This window comes from Phyllobates terribilis, unplaced genomic scaffold (genome assembly GCF_046119375.1).
Source record: "Phyllobates terribilis strain yellow unplaced genomic scaffold, ASM4611937v1 Scaffold_11__3_contigs__length_659146591, whole genome shotgun sequence".
Taxonomy (NCBI): Eukaryota; Metazoa; Chordata; class Amphibia; order Anura; family Dendrobatidae; genus Phyllobates; species Phyllobates terribilis.
Genome location: NW_027362771.1, coordinates 228,749,052 through 228,765,624, shown reverse-complemented (window position 1 = coordinate 228,765,624; position 16,573 = coordinate 228,749,052). Strand labels below are relative to the sequence as shown.

At 37.3% G+C, this 16,573-nt stretch overlaps 1 protein-coding gene across 2 annotated transcripts in view; it reads left to right on the top strand.

Moving 5' to 3' along the window:
- GRM8 (glutamate metabotropic receptor 8) overlaps positions 1-16,573 on the top strand; it is a 1,775,795-nt gene that overhangs the window by 1,496,902 nt on the left and 262,320 nt on the right. For both annotated transcript variants that reach the window (XM_073652085.1, XM_073652084.1), the window contains exon 8: positions 2,722-2,858. In XM_073652085.1, the coding sequence (XP_073508186.1) occupies positions 2,722-2,858 (137 nt within the window). The remainder of the gene's footprint in view (positions 1-2,721; positions 2,859-16,573) is intronic.

The window sequence follows — 16,573 nt, the reverse complement described above, 5'->3', positions numbered from 1 at the left end:
CTTGCTGATAGCTCCTATTAATTATCAAGTGATTGTAGTAGCCCTACATCTGGGATTATTTTTCCCTGCTTTAGTGTGTACGTGTTTCTCCCACATTGAGGTCATTACCATGTCTGTTTTAAATTGTTTTTTAATAATATTCAACAAAAACATACCTTTTTAATATTTTTTTAGCTGGAATTTCTTCTTATTCAGACTGCCTGTATTGTGCAGATCTGAATTTTTGGTTATATAGTGATAGGGTTGTCCAGGGTTAGTAAGGGACAGCCATCGTGGAGAGGGGGCGCCACATCGCCATCTTTAAGTAGGGTGCCAACCTCCGCTGCCAGGAAGAAATGAGTGTACAGGCTGGTTTATTATAGGGTCTGGCTAGCCCCATTTAGGGAAAATTTTTCCTTACATAGGATCCAAGTGAAGACTTATTTGCTATGTCTTTTTTTATGTGTGCACTATATCACTTTTTGCACCTTGTCACTTTATTCTGCTTGAGGACACCGCAAATAATCTGTAGACTGGCTCTTTATCCTGAACATCATTTTCTGAGTTTTAGTATGATATTGGTGCTTGCATAAAGAGTTAGAGTTTGATTTATTGTAATTTGAGTGGATATATTCCTGTATTCAACATGTACTGATTTTAACTAAGGTGGTTATTGTTTTACCTCACTATTTAGGAGTCTCAATCTAAGTGGACATACTTCTGAATCTGTATCTCACCAATTGCTGTTTTTGGGAATCAGGTGACCCGTCAATGCCTTCTGTGTGTTCACAAGTTTGATATTTGTATTTTTAGTCTGTCTAATAATTATCTTCAATAAAGTTTTAGTTTTTAATGTTTGAAGTTATATGTAAGCTGATTTGACTGCTCAAAAACATTGAGATCGATGGTTCATTTACTCATTGTCTTCAACAGCTCTGGAAATGTCTCCCATCAAGAAGATCTGTTAAGCTATTGGTCAGCTGCCAGTAGTGGATCTTGATGATTTGCATTGTCAAGTGCGTTCAGCATGGTAGCACTTTCCACAGGCAACTATTAATAACCTGATTAACAAAATATGAAACAAATAGAACAGCCTTACCGTGTGGTAAATAGAGAAACTGCTTTAATCCAAATTTCCATAATTCCACCAATTTTCCTTCTTGGAGTTGTTATTGCAATATTGAGGAGTGTAGTTTAAAAGAAGACTAGATATTGATATTTAGATATTTTATGTTACTACGTTTTCTTACTTTTTAACATTACAGGATGAAAATGTTAATTTTCATAATTTTGCTAATATTACAGAGCTATAAATTCCTCAAATAGGAGGAAATAAAGAAATGAAATGCGGAGTACATTTCTATTCCCATCTCTTCTCTCTCTCATAAGGATATGCAAACATACAGAATGTTTTTCCTTATCTGAATCATGTATTATTTTCATAAAATATTGAAATGCATGGAAAGCATTAAAATATATTTCTGTAGCTTTAGCAGTATAATACAAAACAAGAATTTAGGATAAGGCAGATGGGATTAATTAATTTCAGCTTTTAGTATTTGTCAAGTTTCTTTTCCTTTATTATTTGACTAATTTGTTTACTTTTTTGTGCTATTTTTAATGTACACAATTGACATGAATAATAGAAATTGAATAGTTTTGTTTTTATAAGGAGTGAATTATAATGGTAATTCAATGAATAGAAATAATGTTAAATGGGTAATGGTTGGTTGTGAAGTCACTATTGTTCTTTTGCCTTGGGAAAAATAATTTATATATTTTTTACATAGATTTAGTAGAATTATGGATTACTGGCTTGATTCTGGCTTGGTTTTTATACATTTTATGTTACCAAGCAGGCTATTTATATGTATAATAACCCTGGTAGTTGACCTTTTGGTCTTGAAAGCTTGGGATTTCACCAACCTCGCTCATACCAGAGAAAGCATCTTAGGCAAACAGTGAACATATTGCTGTCAGAACAGTGTTTGTAAGAGCTGGAAGACAAATTACAAACATCAGCAGAATACTAACTTTCCTGTTTTTTTATATGGTCTTGTAACATTATCTTCTACTGATTTGTAAAAAACATAACATCTAAATGTAAGGACAATGACAAAATAAAAAAATATGTACAGATAAAGTTTCTTTATTTCAATAGACCAAAACACAATGCACAATTTCTTTCAAAACACAGTAATGACAGTGCCATTTTTCAGTAAATCGATTAATTTGGATTTAAAGAAGTAATTTGTACTTGTGAACCTCCGAATTTTAAACTTAAAGGGGTATTCCCATCCCCAAGATCCTATCCCAATATGTAGTAGGAGTAATAATAGTAATATTAGCAAATATCTCCAATTAGAAATGTAGTGTATTTTTTCTGATTTGCTATCTCTTTCCCCATGTGCAGGCACCGCAGGACCTTGGGTATCCATGGTTACGTCCACTGATAGTCACAGTTAGCTAGTTGCTAGTGGTCGTAACCATGGATACCTAAGGTCCTGCGATGCCTGCACATGAGGTAAGAGAGATAGTGAATGAAAAATACTATACTACATTTTTAATTGGAGATATTTGCTAATATTATTATTACACCTACAATATATTGAGATAGGATCTTGGAGATGGGAATACCCCTTTAAGGGATTTTGTAACTTCTTGGATCGCAGTAATAATGTGACTTTGATTTGTTGTCGTGTTTCCTTCATAAATATCAGAATTTATTTTTTTATTTTTTAGGCAGTGCTGGTACACCAGTCACTTACAATGAAAATGGAGATGCCCCTGGACGTTATGATATTTATCAGTATCAAATAATAAATAAAACAGCAGAATACAAAGTCATTGGACACTGGACAAACCAGCTACATCTCAGTGTAAGTCATACACTCGGGTATATCCTTTGCCTTTTTCTCAGACAGTACATATATAGATCATTGGGTGAAAAATGAAATAGAAAAAGGATTATTGTTTGGAATCACAATGTTCTGAATTTTGTTTATTATTATTATATTTGGGGTTAAGCAAGTACATTATACAGCTGTGCTCAAAAGTTTACATACCCCGGCAGAATTTTTCCTTTCTTGGCCTTGTTTCAGAGAATATGAATGATAACAAAAAACTTTTTCTCCTCTTATTGTTATTGGTTGGGTGAAGTCATTTATTGTCAAACTACTGTGTTTTCTCTTTTTAAATCTTAATGACAACCAAAAACATCCAAATGAACCTGATCAAAAGTTCACATACCCCAGTTCTTAATGCCGTGTATTGCCCACTCTAGCATCAATGAGAGCTTGAAGTCTTTTGTGGTAGTTGTGGATGAGGTTCTTTATTTTCTCACATGGTAAAGCTGCCCATTCTTCTTGGCAAAAAGTCTCCAGTTCCTGTAAATTCCTGGGCTGTCTAGCAGGAACTGCGCACTTGAGATCTTCTCAGAGTGGCTCAATGATATTGAGGTCAGGAGACTGACCTCAATAAACTTTTGAGCACAACTGTATAATGAGCAGCAAAAGTGCATTGAGTCCAAGGCACCACCAATATGACCAATTACTGTTTTATTATGGCACATATACTACCTATCTCTTTATTTTTTTAATTTTTTTGTGATAAAATACACTTATTGCTACTTACAGAATTTCTGTGCTTTATTATATGTAATATATATATGTTTGGTTAGACACTTGTGGTACCTCTGTTTTACATGACTTTTAAATTTGCTAAAAGTGCTTGTCATAAGACTAAATGTTCAGAAGCTTTTAATAACAAAATTAAAAGCTTGCAGAAGAACTATGAAAATATATATTTTGTAAAGGAAAATGTGGCGTGTTTGTGTGGACTTAATTTAAAACTTATAATCAAGGAGGAAATGTAAATTAATTTTCTAGTTTCAGACTATGTTCATGTACATCTACGGCGGATGTCAAGAGCACCTGTATGGAGTGGGCCTACTTCTTACACTACGGGTGGTGATTTTGTTATACTACCTAATGTGAAATTGCAAAGCACTATTGAAAATACACAAACATTTTTCTTTTTTTAAAGTTCAAAATTTAATATATAAATTTAATATAGACACAATTGTAATAATTGTAATCACTTGGAAAAATAAGTTACCAGAACATTTTTACAGTACAATAAATGCAGCAGACGCAAAATTCCAAAAAATAGTGACAAAAACGTTTTCACTACTTTTTACCACTTTTTCATCACAATTTTGTATTCCATTTTTTTTCCGGTTTTCAGTACATTATATAGTATAATGCATGGTGTAAATCAAAATTAAAATGCATGGTGGTAAAAAAAACTTATGGCTCCAGGAAAAAGGGGAGGAAAAAATCTGCAATAATCAATGAAGGGCTAATAATATTATTAGAATAACTTTCATAACATTAAATAACACCAAAATCATTACTTTTTTATTAGATAAAAAATGAGACAAGAGATGTCTTCTAAAACAAATCCCCCTGCCTATAGCATTTCTCAGATTACAATTTAATCTCTTAAATTTTCAATATTGTAACATAATTATTGTAACATAATTAAGCATTATTAATTCAGTACTTTACACTGTTGGAGAGGTAACATCTAAGGTTTTCTGCCATGCCTGAAAGATAAAGCTGTTTTAAGGAATCATAAATGCACCCTACAGAAGTCATTGAGTATGTAGCATTAACGTTTTATATTGAAGTCAACCAATATTATTTTATAAATTTCTGCAGTCATTAATGTTTTAATGTAACCACTGCTTCAATCACACATCATCCACTTTATTCTAAAAATTTGCTTCTCATATTTTCATATTTATCTAGCATTATATAATTATTCATGAAGTTTGGACTAATATTCATTATAATAAATAATTTGCTATTTTATTTTGTATGGTTAAAAATTCCACAACAATAATTGTTTTTTGGGGCAAAAAATAGAGGGTCAAGGGAACATTACCTTGTGCTTGTTGTTGTTATGTTCTGCTACCAAAGCTAAGGAAAGAGAGGAGATCTGTCCCTACTATAGGACTCAGCTGAATCCCTACGATGTAACAGGGAACCTGATCCTGCGATCAGACCTGCTAAAGTCCTAATCTAGTCTGTACGGAGACCTATAGATGTGGGGAGGGAATCCCTACAAGTACTAAGGACTGGGAGGAATATGGGACACCTCCTAACAGAAATAGTAGCAGACAGACGAACAAACAAAATAGATAGAACATAGAGGTCCGTAGACCAAGCAAACTAACAGAGCTAGATACAGAGCACAGGCTAGCTAGAAAGTAGATATACAATGAAGTCCAGCAAAGCCAGAAGGGCGGAGCAGGATTAAATAGGCCAACAAGGTCATGTGACCAGCAAAGGAAAAAAAACCTAACAGCAAGGTTCTAACAGTACCCCCCCTTCTAAGAGGATCCTCCGGATCCCCTAGGACCAGGCTTATCAGGAAATCTCCTGTGAAACGCTCTGATAAGTCTGGACGCGGAAACATCATCTGACCTCACCCAAGAGTTATCCTCGGGTCCGAAACCTTTCCAGGCCACAAGATACTGCAAACTACCTCTATACCGTCTAGAGTCAAGGATGCGAGAAATTTCATATTCCCCGTCCTCCACCACCGGAGGAACAGAGGCAGAGGCGTCACCATCCGACACAACAGCTTTTTTTAACAGAGAGACATGAAAGACCGGATTAATTCTCCAGGAGGTAGGAACCTCCAACCTAACAGCAGATTGGTTGACAACCTGAAGCACCTTAAAGGGCCCTACAAACTTGGGACCCAATTTCTTAGAAGGAATCCTCAACCGCAGATTCCTAGAGGACAACCAAACCATGTCACCAACAGCGAACAAAACCTCCTGTCGTTTCCTATCAAAGTAGTCTTTAGATTTTCTGTTGGCCTCCTGAAGATTACCACGCACATCCGTCCAAACTCTTTCCAAATCACCGGAAAAATTCTCCTCCTCAGGCACGGCAGATCCCAACTTGGAGAACGACCCAAACGACGGATGTCTCCCAGAACAACAAAAAAAAGGCGAACAACCAGCAGAAGAAGATGTATGATTGTTCAGAGCAAATTCGGCAAGTGGCAGAAACTCAGACCACCCCTCTTGATTGTCTGCCACAAAACAACGCAAGAACTGCTCAACATCCTGGTTTTTCCTTTCTGTCTGGCCATTAGATTCAGGATGATATCCGGACGAAAACGACAAATGAATTCCCAACCTGTCACAAAAGGCACGCCAAAAACGAGCCACGAACTGAGGACCCCTATCAGAAACAATGTCAGTAGGAACGCCATGAAGTCTGACAATTTCCTTGACAAAGGCCTTAGCGAGAGTTTTAGCGCAGGGCAGTTTGACGAAGGGAACCAAGTGACACATCTTGCTAAAACGGTCCACGACCACCCAGATGACAGTAAAACCCTCAGAGGGGGGAAAGTCAGTTATAAAATCCATAGCCAAATGTGTCCAAGGAGCACTGGGGACCTCCAAAGGACAAAGTAACCCCGCAGCAGGAGTATGTGAGGACTTAGATCTAGCACATATAGTACATTGGCGCACCCACTTAATGACTTCCTTCTGCCATCCAGGCCACCAAAAACTGCGACCCACCAGTCTCTTGGTCTCAGAGATTCCGGGATGACCTGCCAACCGAGATTCATGACACTCAACAAACAAATCTCTCCTAAAGGTCCCAGGCACAAACAACCTCCCATGAGGAGTGTTAGATGGGGCATTCTCCTGAGCTTTAAGAATCTCATCTTCCAAAACGGAGTCTAAAGCAGCTATCACAACACCTTCTTGTAAAATGTTTTCCTCTTTCTCAGCACCGACTATGGGAGAAAAACTGCGAGACAAGGCATCCGCCTTAACATTCTTAGTACCAGGGATGTAAGTAACTGAGAAATTAAACCGCGAGAAAAACAGTGCCCACCTAGCCTGACGGGCATTCAGGCGCTTGGCAGCATCAAGATATATCAGATTTTTATGATCCGTAAGAACCTGAACGGGAAATTCCGCACCTTCCAAGAAGTGGCGCCAGTGTTCAAATGCGAGTTTAATAGCCAATAATTCCCGATTACCAATATCGTAATTCAATTCAGTCTCCGAAAATTTTTTTGAAAAAAAGGCACAGGGATGTAATCCATCCCCGTTATCCTGAGACAATACTGCGCCAACCCCCACAGAGGAAGCATCAACCTCAACCAAAAACGGCCTAGTAACATCAGGCTGCATAAGGATGGGAGCAGAGGTGAACCTCTCCTTGAGATACACAAAAGCTTCAATGGCCTCAGAAGACCACTGAACCGCATCAGCACCTTTCCTGGTGAGATCAGTCAGAGGTTTGACAATACTAGAAAAATTTTTTATGAATTTTCTATAGTAATTGGCGAAACCCAAAAACCTCTGTATCGATTTCAAACCAATAGGCCTAGGCCATTCCTGCACAGCCTGAACCTTAACCGGATCCATCTCAAAACCTTTGCTGGAGATAATGTAGCCCAAAAAACTAATTCTCTGTACAGCGAACTCACATTTCTCCAGCTTAGCAAAAAGCGAATTGTCCATTAATAACTGTAATACCTCACGCACGCTCCGCCAATGAGACTCCAGATCTGGTGAATAATTCAAAATGTCATCCAAATACACAACCACATTTTTACCGATCAAAGGTCTAAGGATGTCATTAATCAGATTCTGAAAAAATGCAGGAGCATTAGTAAGACCAAAAGGCATAACCAGATTCTCAAAATGACCCACAGGAGTGTTAAAAGCAGTCTTCCATTCATCACCCTCCTTCATGCGCAACAGATTGTATGCCCCCTTAAGGTCAATTTTAGAGAACCACTTGGCCCCCAATAACTGGTTAAACAGATCAGGAATCAATGGCAGTGGGTAAGGATTGCGTACCGTAATTTTGTTAATCTCACGAAAATCCAGACAAGGACGTAAACCGCCGTCCTTTTTTTTTACAAAAAAAAATCCAACCGCCACAGGAGACTTAGAGGGCCTAATGTGACCGGCGGCCAAACTTGTCTGTATGTATTCCTCCAAAGCCTTCCTCTCAGGAATAGTAAGGTTAAATAAACGACTTTTAGGAAGAGTCGCTCCAGGGACAAATTCAATAGAACAATCATAATCTCTATGGGGAGGCAAAACCTGCGATTCTTTCTCAGAAAAAACTCTCCAAAAATCCTGAATAGGAACAGGCAATTCTCCCCTATCCAAAGCTGCAATACGCCCGTTACAACACTTGTCATAACATTTATGGCTCCAGGATTTAATTTCACTGGTAGACCAATCCAGTACAGGATTGTGAAATTTTAACCAGGGCAAACCCAATATTACTGGAGAAGGCAAGTTATTCAACACTACCAAATCCAATTTCTCATGGTGAACACCATTAATAGTGAGAGGAAATTCACTGACCTTGAGAGTAATATTCTTCAAAGGGGAGCCATCCACAGAAACCACAGCAATGGGGGATGATAAAGGTTCAGGTTTTAAATTGAGTTTTTCCACGAATCCCCCATCAATTACATTCAGTGTAGACCCGCAATCAACAAACACCCGAAATTCCATTAATTTTTCCTGAGCAATCGTGGAAGCAGCTAAAAATATACCCTTGGAATTTAAACAGGCAATACGGGCGTGACTGACCATTTTTTTTTCTTTCTTCATACGAAGCTCACAGCCTTTAATCAAATGACCAGATTTTCCGCAATAGAAACACAAGCCTTCCGAAAAACGACGGTCTTTTTCTTGAGAGCGAGGTGCCACCGATCCAATCTCCATCGGTTCACCACTGTTAGTACACACATTATCATAACCAGAAACTGACATAGCAGAGGATTTGCTCTCATTAACCCTAGCACGCAGTCTTCTATCCACCCGTATAGCTAATTGCATAGCCTGTTGCAAATCCTCAGGTGTAGGATAAGCAATTAGCAGGTCTTTAACCCTTTCACTGAGCCCAGCAAGAAATAGACTTTTCAGAGCAGAATCGTTCCACCCTGTTTGAGTGGACCAACGACGAAAATGAGTACAATATTTTTCCACATTACCTGATCCTTGTTTTAAACGTCTCAACTCAGTCTCAGCTGATGCCACACGGTCAGGATCATCATATAATAATCCTAAAGCAGAAAAAAAACTATCCACTGATCTGAAGCATGTATCACTAGGTTGCAAAGAAAAGGCCCACTCCTGAGGCTCTTTGCGCAAAAGTGACATTATGAACCCTACGCGCTGGGATTCATCCCCAGAGGACTTGGGTCTCAAACGAAAATACAATAAGCAAGCATTTTTAAATGAAAAAAATTCTCGATGTTCACCAAAAAATAAATCCGGCAAACATACCTTAGGCTCCAAGAAATATGCTCCAGGACAGTTACTCACGTGCTGACGGAGCTCGGCCACTTCCAGAGAGAGTCCCTGCAGGTGTTTATCCAAATCCTGAACCGACACCATGATGGAACAAAAAAAAAAAAAAAAAATCTTTCCTTTGAGAATTTGCAGGCTGGACTTACTGTTATGTTCTGCTACCAAAGCTAAGGAAAGAGAGGAGATCTGTCCCTACTATAGGACTCAGCTGAATCCCTACGATGTAACAGGGAACCTGATCCTGCGATCAGACCTGCTAAAGTCCTAATCTAGTCTGTACGGAGACCTATAGATGTGGGGAGGGAATCCCTACAAGTACTAAGGACTGGGAGGAATATGGGACACCTCCTAACAGAAATAGTAGCAGACAGACGAACAAACAAAATAGATAGAACATAGAGGTCCGTAGACCAAGCAAACTAACAGAGCTAGATACAGAGCACAGGCTAGCTAGAAAGTAGATATACAATGAAGTCCAGCAAAGCCAGAAGGGCGGAGCAGGATTAAATAGGCCAACAAGGTCATGTGACCAGCAAAGGAAAAAAAACCTAACAGCAAGGTTCTAACAGTTGTGCTAATTTTGTATTAGAAAAAGCAAGGAGAAAATGAAGACCTGTGATAACATTGACACTTTGACATTTGAAAGTAACAAAAGCTAAATTGTAGTTCAATGGAACCCTGAGATCTATTTTTAGATCCTTTTCCCAATAAAAATGCATATACGCTGATTTAAAAAAGTGAGCCATGCATCAAATATTATGACCAAGTAGAGATGATAAAATGTTTGGAAACACGATACTGCAAGGTCTACAATTGCCCTGAAAAGATGTTGGTAAAACTCTGAGTTCTCCGAGAACTGTAAACTACCCCTTCAAGCTCTTTTAAACAATCACAGCCTAAGTAAAGTCAAAGTGACCTCTCTATAGAAATAAATGGTGACCTGGTATTAACCAAAAGGCTTTTTCATAACACAAAGTACTGACAGACGATTCATGATTTTTTAAATGTAAAAACAATGCAAAAACAATCCTTCTTAATCTTTTGTGATCAGGAAGACCATTTTCTGCAGAGCTCTTACTCAAACTGATGGTGTCACTGTCAGAGATAACATCCTGCTTTGACTGAGATCAGTGATGTGCCATATATTCCATAATGCCCTCCTCCTCTTTCCCACAAATAAGTTTTGCTGGAGGCAAAAGAGGCTAATTATGACTTGCATTTGAAAGTACTTCTGCACATAAAACTAGTGCCAGTGGTGCTGCTTCTGCTTGTGTCTCAACAATATAATTAACTTTTGATGATATTGCTACCCCAATTTTTCAACTTTTGCCAAAGAAGATGTAATAAAAAAGGTTAGGTAGGTAGGTACATGTATGGAAAACAAGATGAGGCAGCAGGCTGTATATTAAGTGTGGCATGTACTGTTTTCAATTAGGTTTGCAAAAACAGATATGCACAGCTAAATAAATGTCTACTTTTTTCTTTTCTACTTAACAAATCTTCAACACTCTTCCCAAAAATTTGGTGTCAAGAAATGCTAGGTAGGTAAACATCTAAAAAGCCAGCAACAGGGTACTGTATTGGTGTAACATAAACAGATGTAAAATATGACTAGTAAAATAGATGAACAAAGCAAATGTTTGCAGCATGCACACTTCGTGAGGTTGACAGTCGCAGTTAGATGTCTGGATTTTGTGAATTTTTTTTTTTAATTTGAAAATTGCCTCTTCAGGAGAAAATGAAGACCTGTGATAACTTTGACACTTTGACATTTGAAAGTAACAAAAGCTAAATTGTAGTTCAATGGAACCCTGAGATCTATTTTTAGATCCTTTTCCCAATAAAAATGCATATACGCTGATTTAAAAAAGTGAGCCATGCATCAAATATTATGACCAAGTAGAGATGATAAAATGTTTGGAAACACGATACTGCAAGGTCTACAATTGCCCTGAAAAGATGTTGGTAAAACTCTGAGTTCTCCGAGAACTGTAAACTACCCCTTCAAGCTCTTTTAAACAATCACAGCCTAAGTAAAGTCAAAGTGACCTCTCTATAGAAATAAATGGTGACCTGGTATTAACCAAAAGCCTTTTTCATAACACAAAGCACTGACAGACGATTCATGATTTTTTAAATGTAAAAACAATGCAAAAACAATCCTTCTTAATCTTTTGTGATCAGGAAGACCATTTTCTGCAGAGCTCTTACTCAAACTGATGGTGTCACTGTTAGAGATAACATCCTGCTTTGACTGAGATCAGTGATGTGCCATATATTCCATAATGCCCTCCTCCTCTTTCCCACAAATAAGTTTTGCTGGAGGCAAAAGAGGCTAATTATGACTTGCATTTGAAAGTACTTCTGCACATAAAACTAGTGCCAGTGGTGCTGCTTCTGCTTGTGTCTCAACAATATAATTAACTTTTGATGATATTGCTACCCCAATTTTTCAACTTTTGCCAAAGAAGATGTAATAAGAAAGGTTAGGTAGGTAGGTACATGTATGGAAAACAAGATGAGGCAGCAGGCTGTATATTAAGTGTGGCATGTACTGTTTTCAATTAGGTTTGCAAAAACAGATATGTCTACATTTTTCTTTTCTACTTAACAAATCTTCAACACTCTTCCCAAAAATTCGGTGTCAAGAAATGCTAGGTAGGTAAACATCTAAAAAGCCAGCAACAGGGTACTGTATTGGTGTAACATGAACAGATGTAAAATATGACTAGTAAAATAGATGAACAAAGCAAATGTTTGCAGCATGCACACTTCGTGAGGTTGACAGTCGCAGTTAGATGTCTGGATTTTGTGAATTTTTTTTTTTTATTTGAAAATTGCCTCTTCAGAGAAAAAGAGGACTTGAACTCTATAGTGCCAACTATTGGAAGCATCAATCCTAAAAGTCACAATCAACCCTTTAACGAGTCGTACAATATGACTTAGAATAAAAGCCAAATCAGAATCTCAATTTGCAGACAGTGGTTTTTTTTTACAATTATTCTCCCTTTCACAATGATTGCACAAGAAATGTAAAAAGTCAGTACAGTGAATTGTGGCTAGCAAGCATGTCTCTTTCTGAAACAGATTTCAGATTTCTTTTTCGTCTTAAATATTGTGCTGGCTTTGGTGCTTTCTAGTGCATTTTGAATGAAAAAAATATGTAATTGTAACTCAAATGTAGCAGAACAAATGTCAGCTACGCTATATCATTGATCAATCACATTGAGTCTGATACAGTTGCTGTCTCCTATCTCTCTCTCCCTATCAAATGAATCTCTGTATTATTCACAGACTACCACACTCAACTTCTTCACTGCTGCAGTAGTACTACACATTACTGTCTGGAGTATTCATCCAATATTATAGAGCTTTCTCTTCATATCTTTATAGACTGTATAGTTTCACTATTTACCATGGTTGAATATGACAAAAAATAACTTTCACGGTCCACTTCAGTTGCAAATTTTAGACTAGTGAAAATTCTTTGATTGCCCACTCAAAAGACCAGTTAGACACCACACAGTAGTTATTTACCTAAGGTCAGTTAGAGTTAGCAATTGCCTTCATCGAACACGTTCCCTAGTAAAAGGTAAAAATAAATTCTTACTAACACCATTCAAAAATAAGGATATATTCAACCTTTATCAGTCAGATAATGACAGTCTGGTGGGTCTACATTTTCTTACTGCACATAAAGGAGCGTTTTGGGCAAAGCTAATACTATTTGGTATGTAATGTGGAGGAACTGATAGGGAAATGCATGACATAGGAATGATCCCTTTTTGGTATTTTTGGAATTTCATGCGCCACCCTTAAGACTGAGGCAAGACATAATCTCTTTGCCTACAAAATGCTCAAGAAAATGCCATTAGCATGTATTATAAAGTATTGAGCATCTTCCTGTAATGCAGGTGTCAGAATGCAATGCGCAGAGTCACAAAATAAGGGCAGTGAAATAGCTATAAATAACAATTTATAGCTATTTCTTCTGAAACAACGGATACTGGAAGCCTGTGCTAGCATTTCTTCTACGGTGTTGCTATCAGTGTGTCAAGAGTGGGAGAAGAGGGTTGCATTGACAATCCAACGCAATAGGTAGCACTTTGAATACATTTTATAAGTGGTCATAAACTTGTAAAAAACTCATGAAAGAATAAAGTTATGTTAAAACCAAGCACACCATTGTTTTTCTTATGAAATGCTCAATAAGTTTGATGTGTCACTTGACCCTCTTCCCATTGAAATAAATAAAGTTGGATCCAAAATGGCCGACTTCAATATATCCGCCATGGTCACCACCCATCTAGAAAAGATTTCCCCTTCCCATATACTAATGTGCCACAAACAGGAAGTTGATATCACCAACCATTCCAATTTAATTTAGGTGTATCCATATAAATGGCCCACCCTGTATATTAAACAAGCTGACAGGGATTGCAACAGAGGTTGGTAATGAGAACAATATCACAATAGCAATAACAATAGCAATAACACACAATTCATCACAATAGCAAAAACAATAGCAATTAAATCATTCTCTAAAATTCTGTATCTAGACCAAATATGGGATTAGCACTGAAGTCCATTGGTTCTGCAAATGGCCCTAGCGGGGGTCTCCGGTTATTCCCGCTAGGTCTTTAAGTCTTTTAAGTCCGGATCTCAATCCAATTGAAAATCTTTGGAAGTTGAAAAAAATGTTCCATGACAAGGTTCCAACCTGCAAAGCTGATCTGGCAACAGCAATCAGAGAAAGTTGGAGCCAGATTGATGAAAAGTACTGTTTGTCACTCATTAAGTCCATGTCTCAGAGACTGCAAGCTGTTATTAAAGCCAGAGGTGGTGCAAAAAAATACTAGTGATGTATTGGAGTGTTCTTTTGTGTGTTTGTTTTTCATGATTCCATAATTTTTTCCTCAGAATTGAGTGATTCCATAATTTTTTTTCTCTGCTTGGTCTGAAAAAAATTACCCTTACTGAGTGCCACATTTTTAATCTTGATTTCTTTTAGTGTTTCTTAAAGCCCTAAAGTTTCCATTTGAAATGACTTTAGTTTTGTGCCTTGTCTGTGATCTGCTTTCTTTCAACAACATTAAACAACTGAATGAACATCCTCCGAGCCCGGTGATTCCATAATTTTTGCCAGGGGTTGTATTACATTCCTATTAGAAAACATCTGAAGAATGCACTTTACTTCTTTTAAATGCTTGGAAACTTTGAAAGCCTGAAGTGTTTAAAAGATGCTCAAAACCTTGCCGTTTTTCCACACAATTAAAGACAATTCTTTCTAGCTTTTTGTGAATGCTTTATTTATGGTTTTATAAGCGAATCCACTCAAAAAACAGTGGAAAAAAATACAAAGTGTAAACATACCATGAGAGTTTGTGCACATAAATGTCTACTTCAGGTAGACAAACCCACCAAGTTTTTTAAAGGTAGACACTTCGGGAAATGGCAAGTTTTTTTTCTGATGTTTTTGACCTCCTGTAAGTTTGTTGGGCATTTTTTTCTAGGGTTTTGTGAATTTTTTTGTAAGTGACGGTTACCAGACTTATTTTTTTTTTTTTAAGAATGAAGAAACTGCCAGGGGCTTTTCAAGCAAAGACTTTTGCAAAATGCTCAGAAAGATGTCTTGGCATCTTTTGGGCATCTTTCGAGCCTTCCTATTGACTTGTATTATATAGTATGCTGTGTCTTCAGAGCAGAAAACACCAGAAGAAGATCTTCTTTGGAAACATGAAGCTATTAAAAGACACTCAAAAGACTTGAAATTTGAACAGCAAGTCGTTTTTACAAAGAAAAGCATATGTTCACTCTTTTGAGAATTTTCTGGGTAAATTTTGTAGCTGAGTTTTGGAGAAAACCCGACTGTGCCAATACCCTTATGCCTCATTCAGACGTCTGTGTTGCACATACATGTTATATCTGTTTTTTTCACTTACAATATAAAACACATATCCTTTATAACCTAAGATGCTGTTCACATGTCCATGTTTTTCATGAACCATGTGTCCATGCAAAACACATTATTCTTATATAGTGCCATCATATTCCGCAGCGCTTTACGGACATTATCATCACTATCCCCAGTGAATTCTCTATCAGTATGTCTTTGGAGTGTGGGAAGAAATCGAAGGACACACACACAAACACGGGGAGAACATACAAACTCCTTGCAGATGTTGTCTTTGGTGGGATTTGAACCCAGGACCCCAGCGCTGCAAAGTGCTAACCACTGTATTGGCCCTATATTATGAATGAAAAGGGCCAATACAAGTTTATGAGTCTGTGAAAAAACACATATAGCACATGGATGGCATTGATGTGCCATCCGTATGCTGTCCTTGTTTAGCATTGCAAAGTATAGGAGACACGTTGTATTTATTTATTCCTTTTTCCATCTGTGAAAAACACTGATGGCACACAGATGGTAAAAAAAGACACACGGATGACACACTGATGGTAAAAACGGACACACGGATGTCACACTGATGGCAAAAAAGGACACACGGATGACACACTGATGGTAAAAAAGGACACACAGATGACACACTAATGGTAAAAACAGAAACACTGATGACTCACTGATGGCAAAAATAGACACGCTGATGACACTGATGGTAAAAATGGACACACTGATGGTAAAAATGCACAACACTGATGACACCAATACCATTTTTCATATTTGTGTGAATGAGACCTTAGAGTTATTCTTAAACTTTTATTAAAACTTCAAAAACATTAAAAAATTTACTACATTGGATTTTATTTGGAAACTGAATTAATCCAATGAACTGGGATATTATATTCTTATTTTACCCTTAAACACTAATTTAGCATAGTACTGTTGTTAATCTATTTTTATTTTATGATAATTGTCTTCTCACATGTTTGTCTAGACTATGCATTATTAAAATAGAGCAGATAGCCTAAATCTGACATAAATGAAATTCCATTTCATAAAACAAAATAATGCATGAGGTTAAAATATTGAGGAGTTTTGAATGGAACAAAAATCGTTATACAATAAAGCAGAGTGGAAAAATCCATTGTCTGTTTCTAAATGCAGTTGCTACTGCACAGAACTCAGAGGAGGCTCCGGTCTCTTTTGGGAATGGCTCAGGTGTTCAAAAGGACCGCCAGATGAGTGTTATTCATATTACTTTTCTCACTGCTACTGGGCAATGTCTGTAAGAATGGGATCAATATTCATTGGGG